Source organism: Psittacula echo, assembly GCF_963264785.1.
Source record: "Psittacula echo genome assembly, chromosome: 5".
In the NCBI taxonomy this organism is placed as follows: Eukaryota; Metazoa; Chordata; class Aves; order Psittaciformes; family Psittacidae; genus Psittacula; species Psittacula echo.
The window spans coordinates 70,692,587-70,708,247 of NC_137739.1; the positions used below are offsets into that span (position 1 = coordinate 70,692,587).

Consider the following 15,661-nt stretch of genomic DNA (forward strand, 5'->3'; position numbering starts at 1 on the left):
ACTAAGGTATAACACAAATCACTACTGCTGCCACCAATAATAATAATGATACGGGAAATAACAAGGGAAGAGAATACAATCGCTCACCACCCAGCCCGACCCAAGCAGTGATCTAGCCCTTCCGGATAACTGCCTCCAGTTTATATAGTGGGCATGACGTGCTGTTTATGGAATACCCTTTTGGCTAGTTTGGGTCAGGTGTCCTGTCTTTGCTTCCTCCCAGCTTCCCCTCCTCCCTTGCAGAGCATGAGACTCAGAAAGTCCTTGGTCGGAGTAAACATTACTTAGCAACAACTAAAAACATCAGTGTTATCAGTGTTGTTCCCAGGCTGAAAATCAAAAACACAGCACTGCACTAGCTACTAAGAAGGAGAAAAATGACTGCTACTGCTGAACTCAGGACAAAGTGGATCTGGCTCTTTATCACCTGAATCTAACACGCTTTAATTAGAATTATATTGTAGCATTCTTCTAGAAAACACCAACTTCCGTTATATTTTTTCTGTTAAAAGATTTGCAGCTTTTTAGTCAGGATTCAATAAAGCACTAAATGTTTTTACAATGACATCACACATACAAGGCTTTACCTTGCAATCATCTAATGTGTTCTGTGCAGAGATCAGACTTGCTGGAGTTTGTAAAGACCTCAGTCGCTCACTCTGAGCTTCCAGCCAATTGTGTAGATTCTGTGCTTTGTTCTCATTTTCAGTAATATCCTCCAAAACATCTTCCAGGTCTTGTATCTGAAAGTTACAGAACTATTTTAACTTACTTAAATCTAGAGGTGAGCAGAAACAGGGCTCCCCCTTCCAGGACAAAATCTGAGATGACAGTATCTACACTGGAAGTACTATTAAGAGAAAACATTTTGAAATTAAAAGTTGAAAAGTTTTACTGGCTTTTTAGGATCTGACCTTTTCCCTAGGAAGAAAACACGGCAGTGTGGGTTTTAGAGCTGGCAGCCTGTAGACCTGACAAGGTGGGGGACCCTAGACTATGTGGACACATTCATATGGAGTCTGAAAACTTAATTCGTCCTCAAACCCACCAACAAAGTTACTAACAAGCAAGGCACCTCGAGTCTCCCATCCTCAATCTTAGGCCTTGAGGATCTATTAAATCCTAGAATGCAGTTTCTTGAAAATGGTTAGAGAAGATAACTTCCCCCTTCAATTGGAATTCCATAATGGAAATTTTCAATTGTGCAGGAACCAGATTTTCCACTTGAACATGTTTCTTGAAGGCTTTCTGAGCCAGAAAAATTTGGGAATTTTCTGTTTGTTCAGCAGTCTTTGTATCTGGATTCAGGGTGGGCAGCTTCTCCCAAAGCTGCCCAAAGCACAGCTTTCTCCCTGTACATTCAGGAGAGAAAAAGAGATGAAAAAGGAACGTGCAGGTAAAAGGCTGCATTCCAGCAGCCTCATGCTTGCATTTTGGGATTCTAGCCTTCCCCATGTCTTTTCTATATCACACGAGTCACATCAGCTTTTCTGGGCACTAGGGCACACAAGCAGTGGCATCTAATTGTGGATGCATGGATTATTTTGTAGCCTCACTACAATAATTCCGAGGCACTGCCTGAAACAGATTTTCTACTGAGAAGGATGATCTATAGTTAGTCTACACGTAGAATTTGTCTATAGCTGCTGTTCTTCAAAGCATTCCATTGGTAAAGCATATTTAATTACTTCAGAAGGAGGATGCAGACAGACAGCAACCCATTTCCCGTGACCTAGCGGGGATGGAGCAGGACTGGGAACTGATCCCTGCTGTGCCTTTTCCAGCACATATATCCCTATCTGAATACAGCTGTCAACACTTCTTTCTTATTACTTACTTTTTTGGCAAATCCAACTGCTACAACAGGAAAATGGGTGATAGCTTAACTATATCCCTATTTCTTATTTGCATCATATGGCATGTAGAGGGGTTGTTTGCTTTTCTGGTGCTATGTTTGCTGAGCAGCGCCTGGCTGTACCAAGCAGCGTAGCACTTCTTTCCACAAACCATCCAGTATTTTTTCCCATTAAGTTTTAAATGCCCCAAATTTCACAGCTCCACAATTTTCCCCAATTGACAGATCTCACTAACAGGCTCCCCTGCAGACACCACCCTGAATTCTTCCTTTTAGATAGTTTTCTCAATATAGATCTTCTTTGTTGACATGTCACTGACTGTATTTTCTTCATATGAAGAATCTTATGTTTTCCACCTAACAGAGTTAAGTAGGGTAAACCCCAGACTGTCATGAAGAGTAGGTTTTGTCTATTTTTTGCCCACGCAAGTTACAAGAGAGTTTACCCTCCCAGACCTTGCTGATGTTTAGATGCCTGCCCACCAGCTGATAGCTGATGTGCTACAAGGCCACTCCATAGGCTGCCATACTGGACCGCAGCATGGATAAACAGCAGAGAGCACAGGGAGCTTTACTGTGTTCAACAGTGTTTTCAGACTTAGAGAGAAAGGCTGCTTGCACAATACAGAGCACTGGCAGAGGCAAGATCAGAGCTGTGAGAAAGAAAGCAGGAAGAACTCAGTCAAACCTTTCTGTTCAGAGATGCCTGCACCCTGTGCCACTGCAGGTTCATTTCTCCAAGATACTCTGCGAATTCTGTCCTTTCATATCTCTTGCTTTCCACATCACAAGTGCTCATCTGCAAGAGTGACTGGTTAACAAAATCTACTGTCCACTGTTTAATGTTCATTTCCATCATATATTCCTGGAGGGGGCATGGAAGACAGGGGAAAAAACAAAAACATAAACCAATTAGTTTGCCAGTTTTATTCTGATCAGTTCCACAGATGCTTCAAGTATAGTTATGAGACATCGATGGCTTATTCTGAACAATGGCCTAAAATATTTTTCTGAAAGACACCTGACTGTAGAAATAATTCTCAATTTTTACCATTCTACATTCATGTAGCTATTTCCATTCACTGAAACTTTTGCAGAAAATCCCTACCATTATGTGATTAGCTCAAGGTAAGAACTAGTGCTGGAGCATGGAATAAACCTATGGGTACAAGATCCAGTACTTTATCCATTGGACAATACCATCACACTGCCTTGGGCCCACATTAGGCTAAGACCGAGGCCTTCCCACACTCCCGCCACTCACAGACAAGTGTAGACAAGGGCTGATGCTCCTTTATCAAAATACCTGGTATCAGAGTATCTGGGAGGAGAGTGTCCTCCAGTACGAGTGTCCTTGCTCACAGAGATGAGTGAGAAGCTACATGCAAAGTGAGAATATCATAAGGGAATGCCTTTTTATTTCAGGTCATATAAGAGGGGAGGAAAGGGCTCCTTACTGTATCTAGTAGTACCTGGAAAAAAGCCACTAGGGAATACCACAGTAGAGGTACTGAAGCCATAGCTGCTTCCCTGTAGGAATTTGGGACCCTGATCCCAGCTTTCTTCCCAGTATACACATCCCCACATTGCTGACAAGTGCAGAAGACATACCAACAAACTGATGCCTAAATGTCCAAGGGGTTAAAACCAGCACCTCATCTACATGTTCTAATGACCAAATCCAACTGATATAGACCAAAATGTTATATAATGCTATACTAATGCACTTTGAAAGAAATGCTTATGTTGGCACTTGCCTTATGTGCAGTACCAATGTGCCTGTGAACTGGAGCTGATGAAACACAGTATTCAAAACCCCTGTTCTCTAGTTAAATGGATCGTGGTTATGGAGCTCCATTACAAAGCATTCCTTGTTGAAAAGACAGACTAAAATACACATAAACACAGAGCCTATCTTCTTAAGGAAGCAAAGCTTTCTGAGTGAACATGTTTTATAATCTAAATGTCAGAGAAAATAAGCAAAACAGATGGGACAGCATGAGATTATAGCACAGCAGGCAGTAGCTGTACTGCAGAGCTGGCAGTATTCTGTGTGCCATGGACACAAAAGGTTTTTATAAAGGACGATGTTAAGGCACCTTTCAAACTGTTTAAGGAACCCTCTTTACAACAAGGTGAAGGATATCACTGTGCTCGTAGGCTGTTTTCATCCTTTCTACAGCTAAACACCTTGCAGAAGGCCTGGACTTGCAGTTTCTCATTTACCTTGTACTTCTGAAGAAGGCTTCTGATTTGGGCAGCACTCCACTGTGCATTTATTGGCTCCTTGTATTTCTGCTCAAAATCCACATCATACAGCCAGCTCATTAGGTCAACAACAGCTTCCAGTGATGAACGTTTCTCCATCTGAAGCTGGGGAAGAGCATATAATGAACCCTCTACACTCCGCTTGTTAGAAAAATCAAGGAAGATGATACCCATATTTTTAGAAACGCTCGGGCACTATAATTGCAATTACTGGAGTATGAACTTGAAAGCGAGCCCTGTACTACAGAGGGATATATGACGTAAGAAAAGGTTGAAAATTCAGAAATTTGAAGTAAAATTCTTTCTAACTGTCACAGACTTACATATCAAACTGTAAATATGATAGACATGTACAAAATAGCCCAGAAAGAACACAGCAATAATTAAACTGCAGTACAATACTGGGGATATTCTGAAAGCAAGAAGACAGCTAATTAGGAAGGAGGTGCCTTATGGAGCAGCCAACTGAATCCCACAGCAACATTTTAAATTAATTACTTAGCTTGAACTGAGAGATGTCAGCAGTTTCTCACCTGGTGAAGCTTTTCTTGGATGGCTGGGAGCTGTGTAATCAGTTCTCCCCATTCTTGCTCAATCTTTGCCAAAGATGACTTAATTGCTGCAGTATCACCTCGCTTCATGTGAAAGAGCTGGTTGGCAGTGCTCACCACAGATGACTTCAGGGAAGATTTTTCATCAATCTCCTTAGATAATGTCTGAAGTGCATAGGAGAAATTTGAGAGAGAGTAAATTTTTATGTATCTTTTTAAATAAATAAGACAAACCAGTTTTTCAGTCAAGGGATGAACTGCCTTAACAACCGGATTTTGGCAAGTTTGTGAAGTTCAGAAAACCTAAACTCAACATGTTCTGACAGCAGGCAAGGCCTTTTCCTGCCCCCCTTGATACAATGCTGAATTCTACCTTTTGCTCCACAGGGATTGGGAATATCCTGATCCCCACTTCACACAGAGGTCCAGGGAGCAATCCCAGTCCTCAGGTCTCTGGCCAGCTCACACCTACCAGTCCACCTTCATGATGTTTGCTCTCCCACTGTGCAAGACTCTGTCAGGCTTCACAGTGGGGCTGAACCTCCTGACTAGTCATACAAGGGGAGCACAGCACCAGTGGACACGCAAAGACATGAAATGTAATTCAGCATGTTTCTCTTCTCTGGTTTTGGTAAACCATCTTCACAGACCTGGTCCCTAGTGAAGAACAGTCTTATTGTTCGCTACGCCCACACTCCAGATTCAGTTGGTAAGTGGCCCATCAGCTTGGCTGAATTGCTGTATTTGGCATCAGGAGCAAGACAGAAATCATACTATCATGTTGCAGATGTTTAAGAGATCCTGTCTGGGCTGTGATGCTTTGCAGTTGAGTTCATTATGAGGACTCCATTCCAATTTATGCAATCTACCTGGCCTCCCAATCTGAAGGAAGGTCTTTGGTAGCTTCCCATCCTCATGGTTCTCACACAGATAATGGGGTGGCTTTGGGACACACAGCCATTCAATGCTGTATTATGTGGGAAGCTTCTGGGTCATGGCAAATACAAAAACCACTGAAAAGGTCATTTTCACTGGAAGATACAATGTCTTGTCTAAACCTGACAAGAGAAATCACTTACAAACAAGCTCTTGATGTTATTCCTGATAGTGACAGGATATTGTGCCACATTGAGAGACTCCTCCTTCAAAAAAATCATTCTCTGCTGAGCAGAATCCAGCCATTTCATTAGTTCCTCTGAGTGTCCGTTGTAGCTACAAGGAGAAAACAAAGCACACAAACATACATCTCCAAGCTGAGTCTAGGATACATTTCTCACCCTCCAAGTTGTCCTCTCTGTTAGGAGGCATGTGCTATTATAGCTACCTATGCTGCTACATAACCCTACAGAATGGCTACAGGATAGATCAATGTGCAACACAACAGTTCTGCTGGATGTACACAAAACTGTTCCTATTAGAAAAAAAAATAGCAGCACGATGAAGCTAACTCTCACCATTGCACTGACTTTGCAATGGCAGCAATTAAAACATTGATCCTACAAAGTAAGCAAGAAGTGAATGACTTGTCTACACAGTGAGAGATCAGCTGTGTAATAAGATGCCATTCTTCTGATCACCACTGCTTTTGTGTTTGGTTTTGTTTTGTTGGTTTTCTTTTCTCCTCATTTTTAGGTCAAAGGAGCTCTCATATTTATTAATTCACTTCCATATTTCAGAAAATAAATCAACAGAAGATCAGAAAATAATTTCTAGATGATACCTCTAATTGCTTTCCTATACCCACCTGACCAAGAGTTTGAGTAACGTTTGCAGTCGGTGTAGTTCATGGCCAACTTTTTTGGTTAAAGATAACCACTGCTCTTCCAGCTTCCCAATCTGGTAGCTTATTTCTGGACAGCTCACAGCAGTCAGCAATTTCTTCCCTTCTTTCACCATCTGGTACAGCCTGGCATGCTTTTCATTAACATTGTTTTTGATTTGCTATGAGAATATGGGAGGTTTACAAAACAATAATATTTTAAAAACTGAAAACACAACTGGCAAAATACATCATTTGTTCTAACTTCTTAATCTCACATTTCCTCTATCATGCATTTTGTTTTCCAAACAGAAGGAACTTGTACTTCATTACATGCAAAAGGGACACAGTTTGTTTTGTTTCCTCTGAATAGATCAAGACAGATCTCAGCATAATTTCATACATTAGCAGAAAGACTGTCTTATGACATTGCTCCATCCCTGGTGGTGTTCAAGGCCAGGCTGGACAAAGCCTTGGGTGACATGGTTTAATGGGAGGTGTCCCTGCCCATGGCAGGGGGGTTGGAACTGGACGATCTTAAGGTCCTTTCCAACCCTAACTATTCTATGATTCTATGATTTGATGGGAGTTTTTGATACATTTAAACCTCAGGCAATGGACAAACACTCTCTATCACATCTGGTTGCACTGTTCAAACATATGACTGTCCTCAGCAGAAAGTTATTGCCCTCCTGTTCTTAGAGGCCTTCAGACTCTATCCTATTTTTAAAATGTCACCAGTCTTTTGAAGGAAGCTGTTGATGTAATTATTGAATAATGGTGGCAAAGAGGAATGAAGACTTAACAGTGAAGACATGAAGTAAAGGAGTGGTCTGGTTTGCTTGACGGGTGAAAAAGAGCAAAGCATCATTTTAGCATTACTATGCTTCACTGCAAGGTCAAAATGAAAAAGGGGAAAAAAAGAAAAAACAGCTTAGGAAGTAAACCAATTCCAGGTAAAAGGCAGAAAGTAGCAATTGCGTGATTTGCCTCGAGGAATAAAGGGCTTGTACAATATTGTTAATAGGGATATTTCTCTCACAGGAATTAAGACCCAGGAAAATTTATTCTGCTGTGACCTTGAAACTATGAAGTTCTAGTGCTGGGACTCCTCCCCTTTCCCCCAGAAGACAGAAATCAGAGTATTTCATTTTGAATTCTCAGGATTTTAAAAGTAGCTGAAAAACCTGTAGACCTTCTGTTCAGAAGTAACTAGCAGTTCAGATATTTGAAGCTATTAGGTTGATTCTCCTCTTATATAGGTTTCACATCATGGCATGGAAACCATTCCTGAGTTACAGAGAAGTAGCTCTGTGTTCATTCCAAGGCTCCCTGCTGTCCTTGGGATCCATGTAGCCACCACACCATGTTCTCCCAATTATTTGTATTTGAAGATCAAGTTCTAAAGTAGTTATAGTCATTATTCCCACTTAAATGAACTTGTAGCCCTGGCTGAAATTAGCAGCCTGAACCCCTGCTACTTTTAAATGTGAATTTTCAGCTTGCATCCACACACAGAGAAGCACACAAAGGAAACAGTGCCCTGTAAACAGTCTTCTCCTCATATTCTAACTATTCTTTTTGCCAGTTCTACAGATATATGAAGAAAACAAGTCAGAAAGATAGATGCATAAATACCTCCAGAAGTGCAATCCTTTCCATCAATCTTTCTTCTGTTTCATCAACCAAATTCACAAAAGGCAACGTAGAGGTAATTGGCTCCATCTCCTTATTCAAAACTAGGTATTCGTCATCAAATTCCATCCATTCCTAAAAAATACATTGTAGCGTGAACATAGCACATATCTATCTGCATTTTTTGCCACACCAGACTGCTTATTTTAGCATGAGCAGCTCTTGCTTTAATGAAACAGAACACAAAAAAAAGGTGAAGGATGATTTTATCACAGATAGGTTAACTATTTAATTCGCCAACATTTGTACCATTTCTCATTTTAAAGTGGCATTGTTACTTTTTTATTCCCTAAGGGTGTTTTAAGATCTATTTTAAGTTTTATTTTAAAGTGGTGTTGGTATTTTTGTGCCTTAAAGGCCTCTTCTGTCAGTCCAGGCACTCAAAAATGACTGTAAGAAGTCATGAATTCCCACCCATGTCAGAGTAATGAGTTGAAACGTCCACTTTCAGAGGTTATCAAGGAAAAAAGCCAGACACAGAGAACAAGTAATAGACTTCTGCTGTCCAGCGGAGACATGAAAGGACAGCTACTAGACTAAGAAATCACTGGTGCAGAAAGGGTTTCCTTAGATGCAACTCTTTCTTCCCTCCAGCCTTTACTCTGGGTTTCTTTCGACTCATTACCTTTAACAGGCTCTCTAAGTGTATACCATACTGGTAGGCCTTCTGCTCCAGCAATGCGACTTCATTCACCATCTCTCTCCAAAATTCCTCTTTGTTTTGTAGGATGGAAGGACTCACTTTCTTTGAAAACGCTTGTATGAAAGCCATGTGGGTCACGAGGCTGCGGAAAAAGTCCTGAAAAAAACAAGTTTAAACTTGCTCTTTAAGAGAGACCACACACCCACGGCAGGAGTATGAAGAAGACAGAGAAGACTCATTGAGGAGACCATCCAGTTTTAGGGTCTCTCATAGCTGGAGTCAGGAGCTCTCTACCCAAATTCTGCATCACTCCTAGAAGTGCAGTTACTGATCATTTTACATTTAGTCAGGAACCAGTGATGAGCCGCATATGCTAATTTCATATAAACATTTCTAAAAGAAAAGATCTACATTTATACCTTCAGTTCATATGAAATACGAACTATGAAATACGTTGTACGAAGATGATGGTAGGAAGAATTTAACTATAACTAAATTCATAATTTAGCATGAGGTAGTTATCACTGGATAGCGATTATTCAATTTGTTTCACTTGGATGCAAGATGACTCCAAGCACCAAAGGTATTAGCAGTTCTAAGGGTTAAGTAGTATGCAAGGCACAGTAATCCTTTGGGATAACTATAAGGTAACAGGTTGCTTTACCTATGGCTCACCTGAGCTCCTGAGAAATGTCTGAATAAAACGCTTACCCTCACAAAAAAGTTTTGAGGGTTTAACTTCACACTCTTCAGTCAAGATCATCTTTACTAAGGACTAATAACCAGTACAAGAATTTCACTTAAGAACCAGACCCCAGGCACAGGTTATGTGAATATCCTTCTAAGTCTTGATTACCAGGGGAGGGAAAATGGCTTTTGCACTTTTTTTGTGCTTTTGTAAAACAATGTATGTATATTTGGACTGCAGATATATTCTTTGTTTTCCTTTGTAAATAAATACCTAACATTTTGCTTTGGACAATTAAGGGTTAAATTTGCGAGTGACAAACACCATTCCTACCACTCTGGAGTAGTGATTTGCAGTGCTTAGGATCGTGAAACAATTCTTAAGGAAGTTTGAGCTATGTGGACCACTTAAATCAAAGCATTGACATAACAGAGTCATCGTCAAGTGACTAGCATTGGCCAGGCCTTCTTGCCAAACAGCAGGACAGTGAGGATGCAGGTGCATTCTCAGCCATCTCCCATCAAGCACATAGCAGCTGGGTACAGGGACACAGGGCTGCCAAGGGGAGGATCTAAACTATCCTCCATTTAGGAAAGGAGCTAAGGAGCTGTTATGAGGAAGTTTCTTCCATTTGATCATGATGGCACAAAATGCTGAAAGCAAAAGAGCCCTCCCAATTGCTAGACAGCAACTTCAAGAACCTCACTATTGATTTATTATTAGTAATTGGGAGTACATGTGTTTTCCTCACACATCAATATCTTCTGAGGTAAGCCATAGTAGTATTAAACTGACAAAACTGAAATCCTGATCTTGATTTATCACCAAAACTGCAGTTGTAATAACAACCTCTCTTTCATATTTTAGTGTGTCCTATTTTGATCTATGGAAAAACTCTGCTTTGCTTTCTGCATGTACTCCAGTCCCTCCCCTATACTATAAGCTAGTTATTTTCTCCATAACACTGGAGAGAAATCAGTCAAAGAATATAGTGCTCCTGCTATGCTGATCTGAGCAGTGCTGCGACAAGCATCTTATACCTTATGATCTTCCAGGTGAGACTGTAGAGCTGCTCTGCTTTTGATTAGCTGCTTTGGATCTTGTGCAATCTTCTCCTGTCCAATAGCTACCAGCTCTGCAAATCCATGCAATAACTCCTCATACTGGCTTCTACTGATGGAAGTAGAGTTTAGCTCCTCATACTTTCTTTTCAGGATCCCCCACATGTCATCCAAAACATCCTACAATGTAAACACAGTTTAGTGATTTATGAAGGACAAAAATGAATTTTACAAACCTGCACATACATTCCCAGAATGCAAAATAATCATCAGCCTTTTGATGCTAAAAATATATTGTTTGGAGGATTAAACCTTGCTGAGTAAGTGGAAACTGTACTGTGCTCTTACCTCTAATTTATAAACTTCCTGGATTAAGGTGATAGGTAACTGAAGTCTTTCCCCATGGCCTCTCAGTTTTGCTACTTGGTTTTCAAGATCTTGCAGCTCCAAAACACAGGCATCAGCTTTCTGAATTAAGGACAAAATAAGCTATTAAGAAGAGTTCTAGTTCCGTTAAACTTTCCATTATCACTAGTAGCGCAGCAGATGCAGCGTCTGGGTATCTGCTGTGCTAGCACTTCATAAGTTTACAAGGAGACACCGAGATCCAATGAGCTTATAAACTAAATAGGTAAGATTGTTCATGACACAGCTTATTGGGTTCTCATGGCACAGCCAGAAGAGAATTCAGGTCTTGTGTCTCAGTCCAACATTCAACATGCACTTCAGTTTACTAATTCAAGAGCAGCTACTAAAAGGAATCATGTACTCAGAAAATACCATTTTTTCTTATGAAGTAGAACAACTCAGTCAGGGGTGGATTGAGTCAGGTTCTTTCTGAAGGAAGGGAAGCTATACACTTCTGGCATTCCTTTTTCAAGAGTGGTTACTTGACAGAATATATGTAAGGCAACAGTCCTTGCTAGGGGATTCAGCAGTTCTGAATGTAGCTTTCACCCTGGCAGAAAAATTCTGCCTATAAACAAGGTTATGGGCCTATAACAAAAATGTTGCTTCACCAAGAAATAGACAGATAACAGATGACCATTCTGCAGAGGATATGTAGCCCATAGAGAATTTTAATTCTCTACTGGTCCTTATGAAAGTTGAAGAAAATAGCTTAACTGGTCAAATGTCCTATGATAAAGTGCTCAGAAATGCTGAATGAGTAGATATAAATACTGTAGTCCTATTTCCACAAAGAAAAACTAATTTTGCATATAAAAAGGAGCATAACATGTGAAGTGCTGTAATTCACGTAGCTCTTTTCTTCCCTGCCAGAAGGTGGAGCGTATTTGCTCTGAGAGACTGTGGAGAGACTGGTTCCTCCACTCCAGCTACTAAAAGGACTGGAATTAGGTCTGACTATAGAAAGGGGTGTAGTAACAAAAAAAGGGTGGCAAATACTGAACTCTCTTCTTTCCCATTCTTAAAACCTAAGTGAGACTCAAACTTTAGAAAACATGAAACTTAACAGATTGCAAAAAACTGGAAATAAAATCAAATGCTGAGAGTTCTTCCTCTCCTTTACATTGAATGAAATTACCTGGAACTGTTCAGAAATATTATATCCATGTATTGCATTCAAGCATTGTTGCAAAGAAGCTTTTTTCTCAGTTAACAGATCATAAAGCAGCCTGGTTTCATTCTGCAAAAGAAACAAGCATCAGAGGTATATCACGTAACAGGAATATAGTAACAACCAGACAAAATTACATAACAAACAAAATGATTACCTGTTCTGACAAAAGCACTTTTTTCCTCTTAAAAAAAACAAACAAAAAAGAACAAACAAACAAAAAAAAAACCCCACACCACCTCAACAAAATAAAGCATGTGTATTATTTAAAGCAGTATTTTAGAGAAGGAAATTCTGTAGTCTGTGTTACGTATAAAAGCAGATTACTCCCATAACAGTGATCCTCTATGACCGTAAAATCTGTGAAACTTATGAAGAAACAAATTCTTTCCTTCTGAAAATGTGCTCATTACTGGCCACTGATGGAGTTCCGTGGATCTGCATAAGCAAATACTGCAAGACTAGTCCTGCTACTGTCTGGAGACAACATCCCACTGTTCAAAGGAACTGTTTTAATATTCAGCAGTAAAGAGCTAGGCTGACATGCAGATGATGAGTACACTGGAGTTTTGCTGGACATTGCAAACTGGTATTTCAAAGACTAGGATTTTCTTTCCTTACTTCAGCCTAAATACCTGATCTGACTATTTCCCAGCAACAGCTAGTAGATTTAGCCCAACATGAGAATCTATAGAAAACTTTCTTTTTATCTGCTTTTCTGAAGATGAACAAAAAAGGCAAATTTGCAGAACTATAGCTTCTGCTATTGTGGCACAAAATCTAAAGGAACAGTAAATACAAAGGGTCAAATCAACCAATACAGCTGCCCAGTGCCAGACATGGCAGCAAAGGGGAAGAACCCAGCAAAAGGGAAGAGCCCATGAAGCAGCAGAAAGAATATACAAAGTCTTTCTTGGTCTGATCCCTACACACAGAAACTTGCTTTAGCCTGCAGCTCAGTGTGCATGGGATCCCAGGTTACTCCCATCCTTTCTGCATGCGAATTTTCTTCTGTGATCAAGGCCTCTATGGTAGCCAGCACTGCAAACAGCACTGTATAAACACCAAAATTAATTTGCTTCTTGAGAGGCCAAGACAAGCTTGTTTAGTACCAAAAAAGAAAGGAAAGCCCATCATAGGTTGCTCATCTGTAACCCAAATGCATTAACACTGACAAGTCTAACAGATGGTGTGAAGTAAGATGTGCATTTGGCAGTGGAGTACCTGGTAATTGCTATTATGATCCAGCCCAGCTTTCATTGAGTTGCTCCTTAAAGCAGTGGCAGCTTGAGTTTGTTCTAGCCGTGCCTGCAAGTTGTTAAAGCACTCAGAGAACACATCTGTGCTCCCACCAGCATGGCTAACAGACTTTAGATCATCCTTTTTATCACTCAGATCAGCGTGAAGTTTTTGCAGCTCCACAGAAAGAGTCTAAAGGGTTGAAAGAAAGATAACAGGAGTGAAAAGGGTCTCTCTGTCCAAGGACTCTTGACCGTAAAAAAAAGCAGGTTTCAAGTTGATAATTGTTGTTAAAAGCAATAGGCTCAAATCTGTGCAACACCAAGTTTGATGGTGTTATTCCTGAATGACAGACAGAAAATATCATGCCACATATATTCTGCTGTAAAAGAAATCTGCTGGGGATTCTCTTTCCCTGGATGCTTTAGGACAGTTACCTCGTAAAGAGCCTGCTGCACAGGTGCCTCTTCAGCAGAGAGAACTGAGGTGTTTAGCATCTCCTCCATGTTATTCAAACACTGGCTGATTGCCAGAAGCAGTTCAAACAATTTTCTGTCCAAATAAGAAGAGACTTCCTCTGCAACATTATCCTGGGTAAAGGCAAGTAGGAAATTTTCAGTACTTTCATCCAAGTCATGGCTAAGATTTATTCACTCGTGAAAAGTCAGAGGTTCAGTCAGCTAGTAACAAAATGGAATTAATGAAATACTGAGGAACAGACTTGGACGAGACAGTAACATGCATGTAATATTCAGAGCTGTCAAGGCCAAAGCTGAGACAATGACCATTTACGTATTGGGAGTGGCTGTGGTCTTACAAGTCTCTAATCTCATGAATGGGCACAACACAACTTGTCTTGTCAGCACCAATACTGCAGATTTACTGAAATCATTCACAGGCTCCTTGCTTTATACAGTTTGAGGTGTTCTACCCACACTAGCAAATCTTTGGATTTACGCAGTAGAAATATCATAGCTGAAACTTGAAAGGTTTCCTCTCAAAATCCTAAGCTGATTTCTATTTCGTAGTCCACACCTGATGCAACAGCTACACTACAGAGAGTGTTATTTGAAATAATATGATTATTGCTGCTTCCCAGTGCCCAAACAGTGCCTTGTGTCTAGAATTCCTTGTATTTTTTTCAATGCTAGGACATGACATTTTTACCTGTGTATGAACCACATTTGCTTCTTGGCTTAAGTCCCCCAGCTGGACAGTGTAAGTTTTCAGCTCTTCCACAGTGGGGGCTCCTGCACTAGCAAATATGCCTCGGGATAGCATGTTCATCTTTGCTGTAATCTAACATTTGGAAGAAGAACATTGCAATTAGGTGAAAAGCTCAAATGAAGACAGGGCTATGGGCAACTAGACAATACACCTTTGAGAAAGCATTAAGGTTTCAAGTCATTATATAAAGCACTTGGATAGCAGGGTTCCCTTTTTACTGGCAAAAATCAGTTGGGTAGTCTATGCCCTGATAGGACACTGAAAAAGCAGCCGCTGATTCCCAGCTTTAAGGGTTACAAGTTGTAGCTTGTGGTAAGACAGGCCTACTGCCTACTGCAGTGGAAGTCTTGCCTGAAAAAGCTGACATTCGTCAGCTACATGACTGATATTCTTCCATGTAATGCAGCAATTTTAGAGAATAGGAAATGTAGTCATCTTAATTTAATGTGAACAAAACTGTTAATGACAGAAATTACAGCTTTGTCCAAACAGTAAAATTCTGCAGTCTGTTCAGAATACATACACAACTTGCAAGAACTGAGACTTAACCCACATCCATGCAAATCACCTGGGAGCTTGTTGGATAACTCTCTTAGTTCTCTTGAAAGAATTAAGCAGATAACATCTTGTCTGAATGTTAACTACAAGGATTCACCAATGTGCTCCCACACTATGCTTAGCAGTCACTACTTCAGAGATACTATTAACATTACTGTGCAGTAAAATCAAAAGACAATCATGAAAACAGTATTTCGTCTGGAAAATGCTTGCACAGATTTCAGTTATCTGATGAAGAGACATGACATGACGATGCAGGAAGATAGCCTAATTGCTATCTTTACCACAACCAACTGCCCGCAGAAAGAGTGTTTTACTGAAATTAAACAGACCTGAGGTTCCACAAGCTGGCAGAGAGGAGATTTCATCTTTGATGACAGCTCTTGTTGTAAATACTGCCATTTATTACCAGTTTGGTCCTTTGGAGCTAAACTGGAATCAGCCAGTTTGCTGTCTTGATCAGATTCTCCATAGCTGCATTGAGAAAACATTATTAGCATGGCAAATACTGAAACAGAATAAGCAAAATTAGATTTGT

General features: G+C 40.3%; 1 protein-coding gene across 1 annotated transcript in view; it reads right to left on the reverse strand.

The window, feature by feature from the left end:
* SYNE2 (spectrin repeat containing nuclear envelope protein 2) overlaps positions 1–15,661 on the reverse strand; it is a gene marked incomplete at both ends in the record, with an annotated part of 167,744 nt that overhangs the window by 53,438 nt on the left and 98,645 nt on the right. The window contains 15 exon segments of the mRNA XM_080618232.1: positions 588–743; positions 2,544–2,720; positions 4,082–4,228; positions 4,657–4,839; positions 5,754–5,886; positions 6,419–6,615; positions 8,072–8,203; positions 8,754–8,927; positions 10,500–10,700; positions 10,869–10,988; positions 12,067–12,168; positions 13,324–13,530; positions 13,776–13,928; positions 14,506–14,637; positions 15,456–15,597. Of these exon segments, the coding sequence (XP_080474358.1) occupies positions 588–743; positions 2,544–2,720; positions 4,082–4,228; positions 4,657–4,839; positions 5,754–5,886; positions 6,419–6,615; positions 8,072–8,203; positions 8,754–8,927; positions 10,500–10,700; positions 10,869–10,988; positions 12,067–12,168; positions 13,324–13,530; positions 13,776–13,928; positions 14,506–14,637; positions 15,456–15,597 (2,356 nt within the window).